The sequence below is a fragment of the Balaenoptera acutorostrata genome, chromosome 7 (genome assembly GCF_949987535.1).
Source record: "Balaenoptera acutorostrata chromosome 7, mBalAcu1.1, whole genome shotgun sequence".
In the NCBI taxonomy this organism is placed as follows: Eukaryota; Metazoa; Chordata; class Mammalia; order Artiodactyla; family Balaenopteridae; genus Balaenoptera; species Balaenoptera acutorostrata.
The window spans coordinates 117323335-117344587 of NC_080070.1; the positions used below are offsets into that span (position 1 = coordinate 117323335).

A 21253-nucleotide genomic window follows, 5' to 3' on the forward strand; every position below is an offset into this window, starting at 1 on the left:
TGTGTACTGTGTGACCCTACTGTGTGTCGGCACTGCGCTCACCAGGTAACAGTCACCAAGAATGGATGAGTTTCTGTCTTCTACGTATTTATAGCACAGACCTGGACATATTCTAATGCTTTTGGGGAGGTACATTCTAAATGTATGGGTGACTCTGACACTGCCAACGGAGACATCTTTCCAGCTAATGTGATGTAATTCGTGATGCTTCAAAAAAAATGCTTATTTTTTACTTCTAAAATAGCTTTGGAGATCTGTTTCCTTCCATGTGTGAAACAAAGAGAAACTGAAGTCGTGCGCTTCCTTTAGGATGCTCCCGATTTCTCCAAGAGTCTTCAGAGCAGAGTCCCTATTCCGTGAAAAACACCAGTTTTTCATGGACCGCCCTTCAGCAAGCCCTCCGTGGTGTCAGTGAACCCACCACCGCAAGGCTGCAGCTGAGGGGGGAGGACACACCGGGGAGACGGGAAAGCCCCACACATCTGACAGTCATGCACTGAAACGTGCTGCGGGGTACACGGCAGCCTTGTTCTGCAGTTTCACAAAACAACGCACTGACGAGGGAGGCCTGCAGGCCGGCACGATGCAGGGCAGGAAGCTGGCCGCGTAGGGCAGGCTGCTGCACAGGGCGGCCGAGCTCGCCCGGCCGAAGGATGCACTCAGGAGGCAGCTCAGCGTGACCACCGACACCCCGACGTCCAGGAGGAAGAGGATGCCATCCAGGTGCTGCTGAAGGGGAAGATGCCGCTGACCCCGAGGATGAGGGCCAGGGCGGCGCTGCTCACTGTCAGCTTAGCCCCGTGCTCCGGGAGCCGGGCCAGCAAGTGGACGGCAGGGGGGCACGCCCATCGTCCTCACATACTGCCAACACAGGGAGGACCGGTCATCACGAGGTTGAGGGAGGACAGGGCAGGTGCACCGGGGGGACAGGCGAGCCGGGGCTCATCCCTGCCTGTGGCCGCCAGTGTGGAAACACGGCCTCGGAGACGCCACGCTGGACGCTTCCTTCAGAGTCAGCCGTTGACACGAATGAACCCCCTGCAGAGCAGGTCCACTGGCCGTGGGGAGGGGGAGAAGGGGGACGAGGTGGCCTGAGAACAACCTCACAGCTGTGAGAAGGCAGCTGCGAAGGGGAGCAGACCCCAGACCCCAGCCTGACCGGCCGCAGTCTCACTACCATTCCTGGTTTATTGAGCTTTTGTCGGTTTTGTTCCCTCTGTCATTTGGTTTGTGTTGGTTTTATTTAATAACAACAAAGAGAAAAATGAAGGGGGAAACACTGGGCCTTAAGCTGTTCACTTCGGGGGTGACTGCTCAGGATCTAGGATGTGTTTTGCAAAGTAATTCAGTTTGAAGCAATAACACTAAAATTAATCCATCCACTGAACCGACCGCTTGCTCACCTATAACGTGGTGATACACCAGGGTGTAGGGCTGGTTCCTTCACAGTGAGAGCAATTCAGATGCACGCCCCACCCTGGCGGCCCCGGGCAGGGAGCTCAGCACCACCAACGCCCAGTCCCAGGCCTTACACCCGGGGCCCAGCTGGATGGGGAAGAAACACAGAAATCCAGGAATGCATTCGTGCTACACAGGTGAACAACACGCAATACAACAGTGCAACTCTAATCAAAACTGAATGACTCTCTGCACTTTTCCTTTGCTTTAATAAATAAGTGGATACCATGTGCCCACGTGTCTGCCCGGCTGAATGGGAAGGCAGGTCTTTACCAGACGCTTTTATGAACTTTCATTCTTAAAAGCAGTTTTGATAGTTTCGAGTTTTAACAACACTGGGACAAAAATAGCAAAGCTGTACATAAAGAATTCCAGCCGTAAACGAAGACGGGAATTCCGTCCGTGTGTCTGTCTGGATCGCGTAAACATTGCCGAGTGAGCGACTCGCGTGGGCCCGTCCTCAGCCTCCTTTCCTCTCCTGGATGGACCAGACGTGTCACCTGTGCAGCTCTGCCAGGGCCCTGGGTTTCCGTGCGGAGCGAGTCTCCTGGGATGGCGGAACCCAGCCGAGCGCACGCAGCGCCCCATCCGTGATGGGGCAGCCGTCAACCCCCAACCCCCCAACGCCCCGTCCTGTCCCCCAGGCTGTTCACCTCCTCCAGCTGGATCTCCCGCTCGTAAACCAGCCTGCGGACCATGCTGGCCACAGACACCATCCACGTGAGCATCGTTATCTGCGGGAAGAAGGAGCCGACATTGTTCAAGAACCTGTGGGGACAGGGCGGTCAGCATCCAACGCCGCCCCAAGATGCTCGCGGTGAGTCCTGTTCCCACGCTTCGTCCCGCTGTCCTTACGGCCCCAGGGCTCGCTCAGGACCGAGATGTGTCTGACCCTGTGCCTGGGGCAGAACCGCTGTCGGGCGTCCTGATTTGTAGGTGTGCAAACTCACAGAGCACGAGGAAACTTTACAGACACAGAGGACCTGCTCTATGTCTGTAAAGGAGAGAGACATGAGGGGCCTGGAATCGCATGAACCCGACTCTGTGGTCCTAGCAGCAACCACCCTGGATCCAGAGAATCTGGATGCTCTGCCTCTGAGTGAGGCCACTTAGTACAAATTAAAAAGAATAAGAAACTGCAGAAGAGAAGTTACAGTACACGGTGTGTAACTCAGGCCTTTCCTAATCTGCTCCTGAAAACGAGTCCAAATCAACAAGAGAAGGAAAAACTGCCACTGCAATTCTGATACGTATTTGGGAAGAGATGGCCAAGTATTTGAAAAAGCTGCTAAAAATAATCAAGCTCATATAGGAGTCACCCAAAAAAGTAGATACGAGAGGCGTCAGCAGCAAAACCCCACCCTCTGGAGGTCTAGAATGTGCCATCAAAACTATACTTCTTAAGTAAGTAGTCACAAAAGTGATTCTTTCTGTTCCAGAAGGAATATCTCTGTGTTCCCGTATCTCCTACATCTCTGTTATGGACTGAATGTGTCACCCCCAGATTCGTATGTTGAAACCCTAACCCGCAAAGGGATGGTACCTGGAGGTGTGGCCTTTGGGGGCTGATTAGGTTGTGATGAGGTGCTGAGGATGGGGTCCCAGGACGACGCTGGCATCCTCAGAAGCAGAGGAAGACAGACCGGAGCTGTCACTCTCTCCACCCTCTGAGGACACAGTAGGAAGCCTTCACCCCGAGAAAGGGTGTGTAGGTTTGTAAACCAAACCTACTAGCCCCTGGACCTCTGGAAGAGTGAGAAATAAATGTCCGTTGTTTAAAAAAAAACACTACACTTCCTAAAGCCCAGGGGCACTCTGGGGGCACAGTACAGAGAAGAGCAGGTGCTAAGTGGGTGTCCACTGCCTGTTAAACTGGGTGGTGTCAGGAGCCACTCCCACCTAAAGAGGGTCTCCAGGGAGACAGAGGAGGAGGGTTATGTGAAGAGTACGTGTATTCTTCGTGGCCGTGGAAGAGAGCCTTTGAGCTCTGGGGGCATTCACGTCCCTGGTCCTCACCACTAGCAGGAGCCTCTTGCAAACAACTGGCCAGGAAGACCCGAGTCGTTCAAGATGAGTAACAACAACGACAACAGAAATCTAGCACAACAGCTACGTGAGAAATAAAAGTAGGTTGAGAGTCTCAGAATTATTAACAAATGAAGAACACATGCCAAAAAGATGGTGATGTGAAACAGATGAAAAGAGCCAACATCTCTGCCACCAGTTTAAAATTATTTACTAAGGCAATCCCCTGTAAAAACACCACACCACAGGAGCATTACAGTTCAGCGATGAGATGATGAGGGGGCAGGAAGACACAGAGCGTGAGCTGGAAGAGGCTGGGGAGAAACAGAAGGCAGAATAGCCGCCAGATGGACAGAGACAGAATGAGGAGCACAACAAGGGCAAACGACGCTGCACACACACAGTGAGAGACGTAAACCACACATGAGAACACAGCTGAAGGAAACAGAAAGAAAGAGCTTAATAGAATTAAGGGGATTTTGTTGATAAGAAACACAGGGGGGAAGTCATGCAATTGGATTCCTTTAAGAAAAACCAAATACTGGAAGATGATAAATTTGTAATGCTAGAATACACCCAGAGTTTCCATTAAAAAAAAAAAAAAAAAAAAAAAAGCTTAAGTCTTACACATTGAATGAACTCATCTTGTGCCTTGGAAAACTGTCATAGAATGGTCAACAATTAAGTGTATCCTAGTAAATTATTGAATTTTCAAGTTATTAGCAATTTGTCAAAATTACCAAGTCATATAAAAGAGTGAAAATATCAAGGTGGCCTCAGATTTCTTTATACTAACACTGAAAGCCAAAGATAATGGAGCTATTTCTACAAGATACTCAAGGAAAGAGTGAGCCCAGGATTTCATATCCAGCCAAGCTGTCTTTCAAATATTAATGCTGCAAAGAATTTTAAGTATGTAAGAACTCGGGTTAAATTGTCTCATGAGATCTTCTTAAGGAAATTACTAGAAGACAAACCAGCCCACAAAAGGATGACTGGTAAATCACAGCGAAAGAATAATGCTAAGAAGTGGATTTATTTCCAGTAAAAATAAGACTAAAACAAAAATGAAAAATAAGAAGACAAGACAGATTGGAAATGTTTTGTTCCCTGAAATGTAAAAATGATACAACAAACAAAAATTGGAAGGTTGGGGAAATTCTTCAAAGAGGAAGAATGAGTTGGTAAATGCCCAAATCAAAGGCTATTTGTTTAACGCTGACAAATGTAGAATATAAGTACAGGCATCTTTAACGTACAAAGGAGGACACTGAGATAATAATGTTAACTAAAATTGCATGATAAAGAAGAAGAAGTGATGGAAGAAGAGAAATTACGTTGTTTTTTTATTGGTCATGGTAAAAAAATAAAAGAAAGAAAAGGCTGATATTATTTGTACAAAGTTATAACTATAAGGGAACCACTAGAACAACAGCAGAACATTCCTAAATAATGGTATAAGTATATAAAAATATATTACATAACTAAGACAATATACACATGAAATTCCATTTCATACCGTTAAACAGCTAGCCTCCCCCATGTATGAAGCTATGTGATGCACACAAGAGACACGCCTAAAACAAGACACTTCAGAAAAGTTTAAAATGCAAGGATGGGCAAAGGCATGGCAAGCAAACTGTGAATCCAGAGAGAGAGAAGAAAGGGGGAAAAAGCAGAGGTCATTAATTTAATTTTATACAAGGTAGAATTACATCCACAAAGCATTAAGGAAGACCCAGAACACAATTATTCATGGCTCTGCACAACGTGACTCAGCCCCAAGATTCGAAAGGCCAACACCACAGGAAAAAGCAAGGGGATATTCCAGTAACAGGGGACTATAGTTTATCTATCTTAGCTCAGCACAGATGAAGTGGACACAAATAAGGACAGAGAATTCCTAAACAACAAAGTTAATGTAGATAAATTCTGTACTATAAAAATAGGAAATCAGAAATTTATTTTCAAGTGCCCATAAATCATTCAGAAAAGTAGATTATATAATAGTTGACAGAGAAAATGCCATAAATTCAAAAAGGGGAAATGATAAACACAGTATTTTCTGATGGCAAAGTAAAAATTAGGATTTATTAGCAGTATTTGGTAATTTAGGGTACGATGCAATTTTTGGATTTTGCCAATCTGATTTTTAAAATGCTATCACAGACGTTTTAATTTAAATTTTTCTTACTATAAGTAAGCTGAGTAACTTCACATGCTTAAAATTCCCCAGAATTTCCACTTGGGAATTAAAAGAAACTCAAACAGCTCTTAGGTCAAGAAGACAGTAGAAACCCATATTGCAAGTGTCTAGAAAACAATGAACTTTTAGTCGTATATCATATCCATGGGACATAGTTGAAATAATGATTGAAAAGAAAAGTCATCACCTTAGGTCACTACACAAATTAAAGGAAAAACACACTAAAAATAATATATCAAACATGGGTCTCAGGTATCAGAGAAACAGCATAACACATTGAGGGTATATAAAAGTACGGAAGTAATAAAAATAAAGACAGAAATAACAAGTAAGTTAGAAAAGACAAAAAAAGAGAATTGATAAATAAAGTCCATGTGTGGTCCTTTGAAAAAAGTATCAACAGAACAAGAAAATAATGAAACTATGTGTGCACCAAGTGAATTTTTTAAATGCAGAAGGAGGAAGCATGTTGAAGGCAGACTAACCACAGAAGGAGGGGATGAGGGAGAGGGAGGGGAGGAGGAACACGAGCGTTCTGCTCGACCTCAAATCCTCCCTCGGACTTTAGGGAAGAGACTGGCGTCTGATGTGGACGCGTGTGCCCCTCCACCAACTTCCCAACTGGGAGGCGAGAGGTCCTGTGACTCCCATCCCTGGGGAATCCCACAGGGGAGGGTGACTGCGGTTCTCCGGGCTCGTACGGTCCTGGTAACCCCTGGTCTGCAAGCTCCCAGAAGGCAAGGACGACACCTTTTTCACCACAAAGTATGACAGTCACGTGCATACATGACACTTAGCAAATGCTCCATAAATGGCTTCAAATGAAAAAACACAAAAACGTTCTCTCTTAGCAAGATGTCATGAGTTCAAGGTCACGGAAGGGAAGAATAGTCCCCCAAACAAACCAAAACCAACTGATGCTTTAGAAGAGGGTATGAAGTATGACTTTTTTCTCTACTTTCTCAACTTTTGATAACCATTTGTTTATAAAACTAACAATAAAAGGAGAAACCTATTAAATCCAGGATGTCTAAGTGACCTCAGAAATAGGACTGTCTGTCACCTCCCTACTATCAGGACAGCATGAATCAAACAAATATGCTCCAGAGTCTTCCGTGTATTTATCCCTACTCTGGAACCCAAACAAAAGCCTGTCAATAAACTTGGAAATTAGGAAATCCAACATTCTCATTTGTTTAACCCTTTTTACAAGGCTACTCTGATCTTCATAAACATTTCGTTGTCTCCACCTCTTTTTCGGAAGGTGGCAAATCCCCGACTTGCATTTTAATACTCTTAACTAACAGTGTTCCTCGGTGGTTTGTCTCTATTAGCAATGTCAGGCAGAAAAGGACGAGCCTGTAGGATCAAAATCCCACATATAGGGACAACCACGTGGATAAGTCAGCTTTTTATTTTAACATCTCTATTGGAGTATAATTGCTTTACAATGGTGTGTGAGTTTCTGCTGTATAACAAAGTGAATCAGCTATATGTATACATACATCTCCATATCTCCTCCCTCTTGTGTCTCCCTCCCACCCTCCCCATCCCACTCCTCTAGGTGGTCACAAAGCACCGAGCTGATCTCCCTGTGCTATGTGGCTGTTTCCCACTAGCTATCTATTTTACATTTGGTAGTGTATATATGTCCATGCTACTCTCTCACTTCGTCCCAGATTACCCTTCTCCCTCCCCGTGTCCTCAAGTCCATTCTCAACGTCTGCATCTTTATTCCTGTGCTGCCCCTAGGGTCCTCAGAACCATTTTACCCAGCAATCCCACTACTGGGCATATACCCTGAGAAAACCATAATTCAAAAAGAGTCATGTTCCACAATGTTCATTGCAGCTCTATTTACAATAGTCAGGACATGGAAGCAACCTAAGTGTCCATGGACAGATGAATGGATACAGAAGATGTGGCACATATATACAATGGAATATTACTCAGCCATAAAAAGAAACAAAGTGGAGATATTTGTAGTGAGGTGGATGGACCTAGAGTCTGTCATACAGAGTGAAGTAAGTCAGAAAGAGAAAAACAAATACCGTATGCTAACACATATATATGGAATCTTAAAAAAAAATGGTTCAGCTTTTGTTTTTGTCTCTTGAGATGCATGACTCCGGTGCCAGTGCAGGGTGATGGCCAACCCCCAGCCCCTCCCCACGTCACCCAGGCTCTGCCTCCTGCCCTTCTCCCTCCATCCACCCCCCACCCCCAGGGCCCTGATCCCGGCCCAGGACAATGCGGGCGGGGGGTACTGCTGAGAAGGACCGAAGCTTTCTCCCCACCCCGACCCTCGGGCCAGCGGGCTGATGCAGGTCTTGTGTCTCCACCACCCACCCTGGCATGGGAATGGGTGAATCAGGGACCCTCAGGCTCACATCTGCGCTGTGTCCTCCCACCAGCCTGTGCCGGAGTCACGTACAGAAGAGTGCGGCTCCCCAGCCCAGGGCACGGTCTGCTGCCATCCTCCCCTTGCCCGGTCCTGTTTGCTGACCCGCTTGGGAAAGTCAGGGAGGAGAGGGCTTTTGAATGCACCCCTCTCTGAACACAGCACCGCCCGAAACATTGCCCAGGTCTTGGCTCCGAAGCATCTTACACGGAAGGACGTCCCAACGGTGAGCGCTGCCCCGAGTCCCTTCGACTGAGCTTCCCCTCGCTCTCACCCCAAGAGTGTCGGAGCTACAGTCACCCGCTGAATCACCCAATTCAACTCATGAGTGTTGTCGGATGACCCCACCTACGAGGTCACCCGCCCCAGGCCTCTGGGAATCCCTCCATTCCTGCATGTGGGTGGCACAGGCCCAAACTGTAAGGATTTGGGCTGAAGAGGAAGTAAGATTCCTCTGATTCTCTAGTTCAGATGGGAGGAATCCCCCATGAATATTATTCGGCAAATTTATTCTGAAGGGTGTCTGAAGCTACAGATGCCTGGTGTCAAATCTAACTGACCACATTATCTCCACAACTGTTCTTCTATCTGGATGGCTCAGCCTTAGGAAATTAAAAAGGAGAATGGAACATCTCCAAATGCTCTTTGGCGGAATGGCTATACAAAGGCTCCAGGATTTTTCTCCACCTGTTTTCCAAACGCAGGGCCTCTCCCACTGTCGGGGGCCCTCAGGAGCTCGGTCCCACCGGGTACTCACAGGTGGCTGGTGTGACACGGGTACGTGATGGTCTGCACCTGCTCAGCCGGGTCCAGGGCCTCCTGCCCCGTCTGCACTGAGATGATAGCTCTTTCGATCATGTCTTGCAATGGGACAAAGATGTAGTTATACTTGAACCCATCGCCTGGGAGGCTCTGAGGGTGGAACTTCCAGAAAGGGTTTTTCACCAGATCCGTTCTTATGCTATACAAGATGCTGGTCCGGATGCTGTATGTAACCTGGGGCGGCAGCTGGAGAGATTCTGAGCTGAGGTTCTCTTACCCCCTAAGGAACGGTTTAAAATGATGCCTAAAGTCAGAAAAGGACCAACAAGGGGTCAGCACAACCTAGGAGCGGCTTACACCACATCAGCATGGGTCTGACCGGACACCCCAGAACACTTGCTCAGCTCAGCTCCCCCATTGAGAAGGGGCCACACCCCAGGGAGGGGAGGCTGATTTTCTGTGTGACACAAGCCCTCGGCGGTGAGGTAGCACCAAGGCCTCCCAATTCCCAACTCCCTCCTAAAATTAAAAATCCTCTTTTTTATTTTAATAAAACCACACGGTGGTGTCATTAATACAAAGAAATTATTTGTTTTGCATTTTTGCAGGACTTGAAAAATTACAGGAGGCTGCACAAATAATAGTATTTCCTTGTCTGTGATTACAGATGTCCCTAAGAACTGATGTCTTTGGATTCTGTGTTCTGCCACAGGAATTCTTCACATTTCATATATAAAGCTGCTTGTGGGCTGAATTCTGCCCTCCCAAAATTCATAAGTTGAAGTCCTCACCCCTAGCACTTCACAATGTGACCTTATTGGGAGACTGAGTCTTTACAGAGGTGACCAACTGAAAATGAGGTCACGGGATATGCTCTAATCCAGCATGACTGGTGTACTTAGAAGACGGGGAAGTGTGGACACAGACATGCACGGAGAGAAGGTCAGGAAGGAGACAGCTGTCCATACGTCGAGGACACAGAGGCCTCGGGGGGAGCCAGGCCTGCCCACACCTGGACTCCAGAATTATGAGAAAATAAATTTACGCTGTTTAAGCCACCTAGTCTGCAATTCTTTGTCACAGCAGCCTTAGCAAACTAATACAAAGCCAAATAACAACAATTCACTGTTTATTCAAAAGGAATATGAGAATACATCATACTTATGTTGAATAAGTGAACAACTGATCAATAGACTTGAACTGGCCACTGTCTCTTCTCCCCTGACCCTAGGACATCCAGATATACCTGATAAAAATAAAAGGGATGGAAGAAATCAGAGTACAGCTTTAATCAAGAAAAATAAAACCTATCACGTGAGATTTAACCATAAACTGGTAAACTAGTCCCGTAAACTGGTAAACATGGACGCAGGGAATAGCACTGGGCCTCAGATGACGTACGAGATCCATCTTTTCACCAACTCAAGGGGACCAGTTCTGCTTTGTTCATTTTACCCAGAAAGCACTGTTTTCTGTCGGAGCCATGATAAGACACGTTTGGGGAGAAATATGCAAATATTGCCTTTATGAGCATGTGTGTTCACTGAATACTTACTGGCCAAGAAGCTGTTCTTCTGCATGAGGGCCTGTGAGGTCGCCTCCAGGGAGGTGGCGGAGGTCAGGCCCTGGAAGAGGGTCAGCAGGACACAGGAGGTCAGGTTGGCCAGGATGCGGCCCAGGGAGCGGAGGCGTCCAGCGCCCATGCGGTCCAGCATCTGGCCCAGCTTCCCTCCTGAGGACACGGAAACGAGGACATGGCAACTTTTCTCTGGGCACAGCGCGTATGGTTCCCAAGGCAGGGACTGTGCAAATAAATTCCTTCATGAGAAAATTTACTCAGAAGAGTCAAATTCTGTTCCACGCAAAATTTGCTACTTATTTGCTGAGTGAAAACTCCACCTTTTCTATACAGCCCCTGTAATGCTGATACTTACATGTAAATGGAAAGAAAACGGTTAAATCATAGAGGGTGAGGTTGCAGCCCACAGCTAAGTCAACAGCGGGAGCCGGAAAGAATGAAGAACAGAGTGAAGGACGTGTGAGAGCCACGGCTAGAGTAACCCAGCTCCAAGCAGAGAGGGCGGCCCTGTCCCCCTCAGTACCTGCCCGGGGAGCCGGGCAGCGGTGGCAACAAAGGGGACAAGACTCAGCTTTGCCCCCATAGCAGCTCTCCTGTGATTCCATGTTTACCCTGGAAAGTTATCTTATCCGTCAAAGTTTGTTTCCTCATCTGCAGTGTGAAGAAAGCAGAATCCCCTACGGGATTGTCCTAAGGATTAAGCCAAGTACCTCGTGTGTGTAAGTGCTTACCGAGGGCATCCTGTTGTCATGGTTACAGCTGCTGAAGAGGAGAGCTAGGCGCCAGCCAGTTATCCTAATTTAATTCCTCCCGATGAAACTAAGCTCAACAACTAGAAAATAGGAGACCAAAAAGTGCATTCCACGCTCTGAGGGGCTCTGAGTGTTTGGGATTTTTTTTTGATAGAGAATTGGAAAGTGTTCAGTTTTACAGGATGGGGCAAACCGGGGGCATTTCTATATTGCTGATCATTTGTCGTTTGAATGTGTGCTCTACAGGCTCACCCAGTAAGTTTGCTGATGACTTCACTGTGTTAATTCCAGAGGCTTCATGGAATAAGGAGTGACCTGGCCTCCGCAGAGTGTGGCTTTAATTGTGTTCCAGGGACAGAACCAAAGCTGCTTAAAAAAGGCTTTGCATAGCTGAATCGTTCATATAATTGAATGATTATATCCGTGTGTGTGTATGTGTGTGTGTGTGTGCATGTGTGTGTACATGTGTAATGTTAGGAATTAGAAAAGCAGCTCCACACAAAAACTCCGTGGGCTTTAGCACCCCTTGCAGAGGTGCTTCCCCGAGAAGAAGGCAGCAGCGGCTGTTTGGTAAGAGCTGTCGCTCGGTGGAGTGAATGTAACACAAGTCTCCACCACATGTCCTCTGACTCTGGACTCCTCAATGCCCTCCCCGACCCAACGAGGGTGCTGGTGGGGGGGCACCTCCACAGGAAACGATGGAAAACGGCACAGGGACACAAAGGCCCATCGTGAGAGGACTAGACCAGGCCGGCTTCTCTCTCCTGTGTCCCCATCACACGTAAGAGGTAGTTAAAGACGGGCCGAGAGGAAACACACAGGTCTGTGGAGCAGGAGGTGTGGGAAGGCCACGGGGCACCCCCCGCTCCGTCAGCTGGCAAGGGCAGCAAGAATTGGAGGCTCACACATGCATGGGGTAAAAGACTCTGCAAGGATTTCAGCCGAGCTCTGGCCACGAGAAGCTGCACATTGTCCCCATTTGACATTTACAGCTGAGGACCTGAGACACGCTGGCGTTAGCCATGGCCAACTAGGGGGTTTGAGATCCCCTGTTTCTAGCCCTAAAGATGATGTCCAACAATTGCCTCCATCCTATTGCCTTCGTCTCTTCTAAATGAGAGAGGGCTTCCCGACATTTGGGGCCAGAGCTATCTGTTAGGGGAGACTTTCCTGTACATCACAGGATGTTTAGGAACATTCTTGGCTGGGAGCATCTCACCAGCTGTGACAACAAGAAATGTCTCCAGACCTTGCCAAATGCCCCTGGGGACAAACTCCCCCTCAGCTGAGAACCACTGATGGAAACTGAGTCCCGATAAGCTCCCTGCACATGAAAAACATCCTATCAGGCTTCAGTGCCTCATTCTTAACCTCAACAGACAGTTAAGGAAACTTTCCAACATGAAAGAGAGAACTCAAAATAAATGAATAGAGCTAGACCTTCAAGATGATGGAGGAATAAGATGTGGAGATCACCTTCCTCCCCACAAATATATCAAAATTACATCTACATGTGGAACAACTCCTACAGAACACCTACTGAACGCTGGCAGAAGACCTCAGACTTCCCAAAAGGCAAGAAACTCCCCACGTACCTGGGTAGGGCAAAAGAAAAAAGGAAAAACAGAGACAAAAGAATAGGGACAGGACCTCCACCACTGGGAGGGAGCTGTGAAGGAGGAAAAGATCCCACTCACTAGGAAGCCCCTTCACGGGTGGAGACAGGGGGTAGCAGGGGGAAGCTTCAGAGCCACGGAGGAGAGTGCAGTAACAGGGGTGCAGAGGGCAAAGTGGAGACATTCCCGCACAAAGGATCAGTGCCGACCTGCACTCACCAGCCCAAGAGTCTTGTCTGCTCACCCGCTGGGGCAGGTGGGGGCTGGAAGCTGAGGCTCGGGCTTTGGAGGTCGGATCCCAGGGAGAGGACTGGGGTTGGCAGCATGACTACAGCCTGAAGGGGGCTAGTATGCCACGGCTAGCTGGGAGGGAGTCCGGGAAAAAGCTTGGACCTGCCTAAGAGGCAAGAGACCATTGTTTCAGGGTGGGCGAGTAGAGGAGATTCAGAACACTGCCTAAACAAGCTCCAGAGATGGGCATGAGCCATGGCTATCAGCGCGGACCCCAGAGACGGGCATGAGACACTAAGGCTGCTGCTGCCGCCACCAAGAAGCCTGTGTGCGAGCACAGGTCACTATCCACACTGCCCCTCCTGGGAGCCTGTGCAGCCCACCACTGCCAGGGTCCCATGATCCAGGGACAACTTCCCCAGGAGAACACACGGCACACCTCAGGCTGGTGCAACGTCACACAGGCCTCTGCCGCCGCAGGCTCGCCCCGCATCCGTACCCCTCCCTCCCCCCAGCCTGAGTGAGCCAGAGCCCCCAAAGCAGCTTCTCCTTTAACCCGTCCTCTCTGAGTGAAGAACAGACGCCCTCAGGCGACCTACACACAGAGGCGGGACCAAATGCAAAGCTGAACCCCAGGAGTTGTGCAAACAAAGAAGAGGGAAGTTTCCCCCAGCAGCCCCAGGAGGAGTGGATTAAATCCCCACTATCAACTTGACATACCCTGCATCTGTGGAATACCTGAATAGACAATGAATCATCCCAAAATTGAGGCGGTGGACTTTGGGAGGAACTGTAGACGTGGGATTTTCTGTCTGCGACTGACTGGTTTCTGGCCTTACGTTTATCTTAGTTTAGTATTTAGAGTTTATTATCATTGGTAGAGTTGTTTATTGATTTGGTTACTCTCTTCCTTTTTTTTTTTAATATATGGATTTTTTTTTTCCTTTTTCTCTTTTTGTGAGTGTGTATGTGTATGCTTCTTTGTGTGATTTGTCTGTATAGCTTTGCTTTTACTATTTGTCCTAGGGTTCTGTCTGTCTGGTTTTTTATTTTTTTATTATTTTTTTTTTTTAGTATAGTTTTTAGCGCTTGTTATCATTGGTGGATTTGTTTTTTGGTTTAGTTGCTCTCTTCTTTCTTTCTTTATTTCTTCTTTTTTTTTTTTTCTCTCTCTTTTCTTCTGAGCCATGTGGCTGACAGGATCTTGGTGCTCTGGCTGGGTGTCAGGCCTAAGCCTCTGAGGTGGGAGAGCAGAGTTCAGGTCATTGGTCCACCAGAGACCTCCCGGCTCCACATAATATCAAATGACAAAAGTTTTCCCAGAGATTTCCATCTCAATGCTAAGACACTACTCCACTCAATGACCAGCAAGCTACAGTGCTGGACACTCTATGCCAAACAACTAGCAAGACAGAAACACAGCCCCACCCATTAGCAGAGAGGATGCCTAAAATCATAACGTCACAGACACCCCAAAACACGCCACCAGATGTGGTTCTCCCACCAGAAAGACAAGATCCAGCCTCATCCACCAGAACACAGACACCAGTACCCTCCACCAGGAAGCCTACACAACCCAATGAACCAACCTCAGCCACTGGGGCAGACACCAAAAACAAAAGGAACCACAAACCTGCAGCCTGCAAAAAGGAAACCCCAAACACAGTAAGTTAAGCAAAATGAAAAGACCAGAGAAACACACAGCAGATGAAGGAGCAAGACAAAAACCCACCAGACCAAACAAATAAAGAGGAAATAGGCAATCTACCTGAAAAGGAATTCAAAGTAATGATAGTAAAGATGATCCAAAATCTTGGAAACAGAATGGAGAAAATAACAAGAAACGTTTAACAAGGACCTAGAAGAACTAAAGAGCAAACAAACAAGGATGAACAAAACAATAAATGAAATTTAAAATTCTCTAGAAGGAAACAATAGCAGAATAATTGAGGCAGAAGAACGGTGAAGTGACCTGAAACATAAAATAGTGGTAATAACTACCACAGAGCAGAATAAAGAAAAAAGAATGAAAATAATTCAGGACAGTCTCAGAGACCTCTGGGACAACATTAAATGCACCAACATTCGAATTATAGGGGTCCCAGAAGAAGAAGAGAAGAAAAAGGGACTGAGAAAATATTTGAAGAGATTATACTTGAAAACTCTCATAATATGGGAAAGGAAATAATCAAGTCCAGGAAGTGCAGAGACTCAGATACAATATAAATCCAAGGAGAAACATGCCAAGACACATATTAATTAAACTACCAAAAATCAAATACAAAGAAAAAATGTTAAAAGCAGCAAGGAAAAAGCAACAAATAACATACAAGGGAATGCCCATAAGGTTAACAGCTGATCTTTCAGCAGAAACTCTGCAAGCCAGAAGGGAGTGGCAAGACACATTTAAAGTGATGAAAGGGAAAAACCTACAACCAAGATTACTCTACCCAGCAAGGATCTCATTCAGATTCGACAGAGAAATTAAAACCTTTACAGACAAGCAAAAGCTAAGAGAATTCAGCACCACCAAACCAGCTTTACAACAAATGCTAAAGGAACTTCTCTAGGCAAGAAACACAAGAGAAGGAAAACACCTACAATAACAAACCCAAAACAATTAAAAAATGGTAATAGGAACATACATATCAATAACTACCTTAAATGTAAATGGATTAAATGCTCTAACCAAAAGACATAGAGTGGCTGAAGGGATACAAAAACAAGACCCGTATATATGCTGTCTACAAGAGACCCACTTCAGACCTAGGGACACATACAGACTGAAAGTGAGAGGATGGAAAAAGATATTCCATGCAAACGGAAATCAAAAGAAAGCTGGAGTAGCAATTCTCATCTCAGACAAAATAGATTTTAAAACAAAGACTATTACAAAAGACAAAGAGGACACTACATTATGATCAAGGGATCAATCCAAGAAGAAGATATAACAATTGTAAATATTTATGCACCCAACATAGGAGCACCTCAATACATAAGGCATATGCTAACAGCTATAAAAGGGGAAATCAACAGTAACACAATCATAGTAGGGGACTTTAACACCCACTTTCACCAATGGACAGATCATCCAAAATGAAAATTAATAAGGAAACACAAGCTTTAAATGATACATTAAACAAGATGGACTTAATTGATATTTATAGGACATTCCATCCAAAAACAACAAACTACACTTTCCTCTCAAGTGCTCAAGGAACATTCTCCAGGATAGATCATATCTTGGGTCACAAATCAAGCCTTGATAAATTTAAGAAAACTGAAATTGTACCAAGTATCTTTTCCAACCACAATGTTATGAGACTAGATATCAATTACAGGAAAAAAATCTGTAAAAAATACAAGCACATGGAGGCTACACAATACACTACTGAATAACCAAGAGATGACTGAAGAAATCAAAGAGGAATCAAAAAATACCTAGAAACAAATGACAATGAAAACATGACAACCCAAAACCTATGGGATTCAGCAAAAGCAGCTCTAAGAGGGAAGTTTATAGCAATACAATCCTACCTCAAGAAACAAGAAACATCTCAAATAAACAACCTAACCTTACACCTAAAGCAATCAGAGAAAGAAGAACAAAAAAAACCCCAAAGTTAGCATAAGGAAAGAAATCATAAAGATCAGGACAGAAATAATTGATATTTATAGGACATTTCATTTAAGTCCATCTTGTTTAATGTATCATTTAAATAACTGAAGGAAACAATAGCAAAGATCAATAAAACAAAAAGCTGGTACTTTGAGATGATAAACAAAGTTGATAAACCATTAGCCAGACTCATCAAGAAAAAAAAGGGAGAAGACTCAAATCAGTAGAATTAGAAATGAAAAAGAGGAAGGAACAACTGACACTGCAGAAATACAAAGGATCATGAGACACTACTACAAGCAACTATATGCCAATAAAATGGACAACCTGGAAGAAATGGACAAATTCTTAGAAATGCACAGCCTTCCGAGACTGAACCAGGAAGAAATAGAAAATATACGCAGACCAATCACAAGCACTGAAATTGAAACTGTGATTAAAAATCTTCCAACAGGGCTTCCCTGGTGGCGCAGTGGTTGAAAATCTGCCTGCCAATGCAGGGGACACGGGTTCGAGCCCTGGTCTGGGAAGAGCCCACATGCCATCGAGCAGCTGGGTCCGTGAGCCAGAAATACTGAGCCTGCACGTCTGGAGCCTGTGCTCTGCAACAAGAGAGGCCGCGATATTGAGAGGCCCGCACACCGCGATGAAGAGTGGGCCCCCACTTGCCACAACTGAAGAAAGGCCTCGCACAGAAACGAAGACCCAACACAGCCATAAATAAATAAATAAATAAATAAATAAATAAATAAATAAAAATTAAAAAAAAAAAAAGAAGAAAGGCTTCACTTAAAAAGCAGCATTTGATTAAACCTGTTGGGAAAAAAATAATACAAAAAATTAAAAAATCTTCCAACAAACCAAAGCCCAGGACCAGATGGCTTCACAGGCGAATTCTATCAAACATTTAGAGAAGAGCTAACACCTATCCTTCTCAAACTCTTCCAAAATATTGCAGAGGGAGGAACACTCCCCAACTCATTCTATGAGGCCACCATCACCCTGATACCAAAACCAGACAAAGATGTCACAAAGAAAGAACACTACAGGCCAATATCACTGATGAATATAGATGCAAAAATCCTCAACAAAATACTAGCAAACAGAATCCAACAGCACATTAAAAGGATCATACACCATGATCAAGTGGGGTTTATTCCAGGAATGCAAGGATTCTTCAATATACACAAATCAATCAACGTGATACACCATATTAACAAATTGAAGGAGAACAACCATATGATCATCTCAATAGATGCACAGAAAGCTTTCAACAAAATTCAACACCCATTTATGATAAAAGCCCTGCAGAAAGTAGAGGGAAATTTCCTCAACATAATAAAGGCCATATATGACAATCCACAGCCAACATCGTCCTCAATGGTGAAAAACTGAAACCATTTCCACTAAGATCAGGAACAAGACAAGGTTGCCCACTCTCACCACTATTATTCAACATAGTTTTGGAGGTTTTAGCCACAGCAATCAGAAAAGAAAAAGAAATAAAAGGAATCCAAATTGGAAAAGAAGTAAAGCTGTCACTGTTTGCAGATGACCTGATACTATACATAGAGAATCCTAAAGATGTCACCAGAAAACTACTAGAGCTAATCAATGAATTCGGTAAAGTAGCAGGATACAAAATTAATGCACAGAAATCTCTTGCATTCCTATACATTAATGATGAAAAATCTGAAAGTGAAATTAAGAAAACACTCCCATTTACCATTGCAACAAAAAGAATAAAATATCTAGGAATAAACCTACCTAAGGAGACAAAAGACCTGTATGCAGAAAATTATAAGACACTGATGAAAGAAATTAAAGATGATACAAATAGATGGAGAGATATACCATGTTCCTGGATTGGAAGAATCAACATTGTGAAAATGTCTCTACTACCCAAAGCAATCTACAGATTCAATGCAATCCCTATCAAACTACCACTGGCATTTTTCACAGAACTAGAACAAAAAATTTCACAATTTGTATGGAAACACAAAAGACCCCGAATAGCCAAAGCAATCTTGAGAACGAAAAATGGAGCTGGGGGAATCAGGCTCCCTGACTTCAGACTATATTACAAAGCTTCAGTAATCAAGACAGTTTGGTATTGGCACAAAAACAGAAATATAGATCAATGGAACAGGATAGAAAGCCCAGAGATAAACCCACACACATATGGTCAACTTATCTTTGATAAAGGAGGCAAGCATATACAGTGGAGAAAAGACAGCCTCTTCAATAAGTGGTGCTGGGAAAATTGGACAGGAACATGTAAAAGTATGAAATTAGAACACTCCTTAACACCATACACAAAAATAAACTCAAAATGGATTAAAGACCTAAATGTAAGGTCAGACACTATCAAACACTTAGAGGAAAACATAGGCAGAACACTGTGTGACATAAATCACAGCAAGATCCTTTTTGACCCACCTCCTAGAGAAATGGAAATAAAAACAAAAATAAACAAATGGGACCTAATGAAACTTAAAAGCTTTTACACAGCAAAGGAAACCATAAACAAGACCAAAAGACAACACTCAGAATGGGAGAAAATATTTACAAATGAAGCAACTGACAAAGGATTAATCTCCAAGATTTACAAGCAGCTTATGCAGCTCAATAACAAAAAAGCAAACAACCCAATCCAAAAATGGGCAGAAGACCTAAATAGACATTTCTCCAAAGAAGATATACAGATTGCCAACAAACACATGAAAGAATGCTCAACATCATTAATCATTAGAGAAATGCAAATAAAAACTACAATGAGATATCATCTCACACCGATCAGAATGGCCATCATCAAAAAATCTAGAAACAATAAATGCTGGAGGGGGTGTGGAGAAAAGGGAACCCTCTTGCACTGTTGGTGGGAATGTAAATTGATACAGCCACTATGGAGAACAGTATGGAGGTTCCTTAAAAAACTAAAAATAGAACTACCATACGACCCAGCAATCCCACTACTGGGCATATACCCTGAGAAAACCATAATTCAAAAAGAGACATGTACCACAATGATCATTGCAACACTATTTACAATAGCCAGGACATGGCAGCAACCTAAGTGTCCATCATCGGATGACTGGATAAAGAAGATGTGGCACATATATACAATGGAATATTACTCAGCCATAAAAAGAAATGAAATGGAGTTATTTGTAGTGAGGTGGATGGACCTAGAGTCTGTCATACAGAGTGAAGTAAGTCAGAAAGAGAAAAACAAATACCATATGCTAACACATATATATGGAATCTAAGGGGAAAAAAAAAAAGGTCATGAAGAACCTAGTGGCAAGATGGGAATAAAGACACAGACCTACTAGAGAATGGACTTGAGGATATGGGGAGGGGGAAGGGTAAGATGTGACAAAGTAAGAGAGTGGCATGGGCATATATACACTACCAAACGTAAAGTAGATAACTAGTGGGAAGCAACCACATAGCACAGGGAGATCAGCTCTGTGCTTTGTGACCACCTAGAGGGGTGGGATAGGGAGGGTGGGAGGGAGGCAGATGCAAGAGGGAAGAGATATGGGAACACATGTATATGTATAACTGATTCACTGTGTTATAAAGCAGAAACTAACACACCATTGTAAAGCAATTATACTCCAATAAAGATGTTAATAAATAAATAAATAAATAAATAAATAAATTTTAAAAAATAAAATAAAAAAAAATAAAAGGACGCCATCCTGAGGAAATAATTTAAGTGAAATACAAAGCTATAACCATGAAGATGTCTATGGCAACGTTACTATGTTTTTATACTGAAAACAGTCTATATACAAAGAGATAAGATTAAGGAGGGTCTGGAATCCAGCCACACACCCCTGGGGTCACAATGGCACAGGTCACACCAGCTCAGGGGCTGAAAAGAGAAGAGAGGCTCCTGCTGCTATACTACCCAAGACGAGCCCAGGACAGGACGGAGGCCCTCGTGGGCACGGCTGCCTCGGCTGCTGCGCCTCCCCGACTCAGCTGCCAGGGGTCTGACCGGCAAAGGAAAGCCGCAGCCGGTCCAAACGCCGCCCTTCCGCCTTCACACGAGCCTGAGCTGTGACTCACTCAACGTCTGTGTTACTCACCCACCCACAAAAGTGAGATCCTCTGTTGCTAAGGATGAGCAAGCAGGGAAACACCAGAGGCACATGAAAAGGCCCTTCTGGTCAAAATAAACCTAATGAAAGACAGGAGAAAATGTAGAAAGTACCTACTTTGTATTTTCAAGAAACATCCAGGAGCGCAGAGGAGGTGGCTACAAGGAGGAAACAGCCCACGTGAGGCAGTGAGACCCAGAGACTGAACACAGGCTGGGAATCAAAACAAGGGGGACAGACGGGGCAGTGGAGACCCCGCCCCAGCCCTCAGAGGAGGGCCGCGAGACAAAGAAGAAGGAGGACAAATCAGAGACAGTCCAGGACAGATGCAAGAGATCTAAGCCAAGATTCAGAACCCAGAGCACAGAAGGGGCCAAGAACAGGGTCAGTTATCACAGGAGGGAGAAAACCCACCACTGCTGAGTGTGCAAATCTGAAGACCATTTCCCTTTTCTTTCTTTTTTTTTTTTAAGTTGAAGTACAGTTGCTGCA

The 21253-nt window shown here is 44.8% G+C and overlaps 1 protein-coding gene across 1 annotated transcript in view; it reads right to left on the reverse strand.

The window, feature by feature from the left end:
* Positions 1-21253, reverse strand: part of ABCA13 (ATP binding cassette subfamily A member 13) — a 273722-nt gene that overhangs the window by 223916 nt on the left and 28553 nt on the right. The window contains 7 exon segments of the mRNA XM_057549669.1: positions 556-716; positions 719-839; positions 841-861; positions 2112-2226; positions 8848-9124; positions 10207-10239; positions 10408-10654. Coding sequence (XP_057405652.1) covers positions 556-716; positions 719-839; positions 841-861; positions 2112-2226; positions 8848-9124; positions 10207-10239; positions 10408-10654 — 975 coding nt within the window.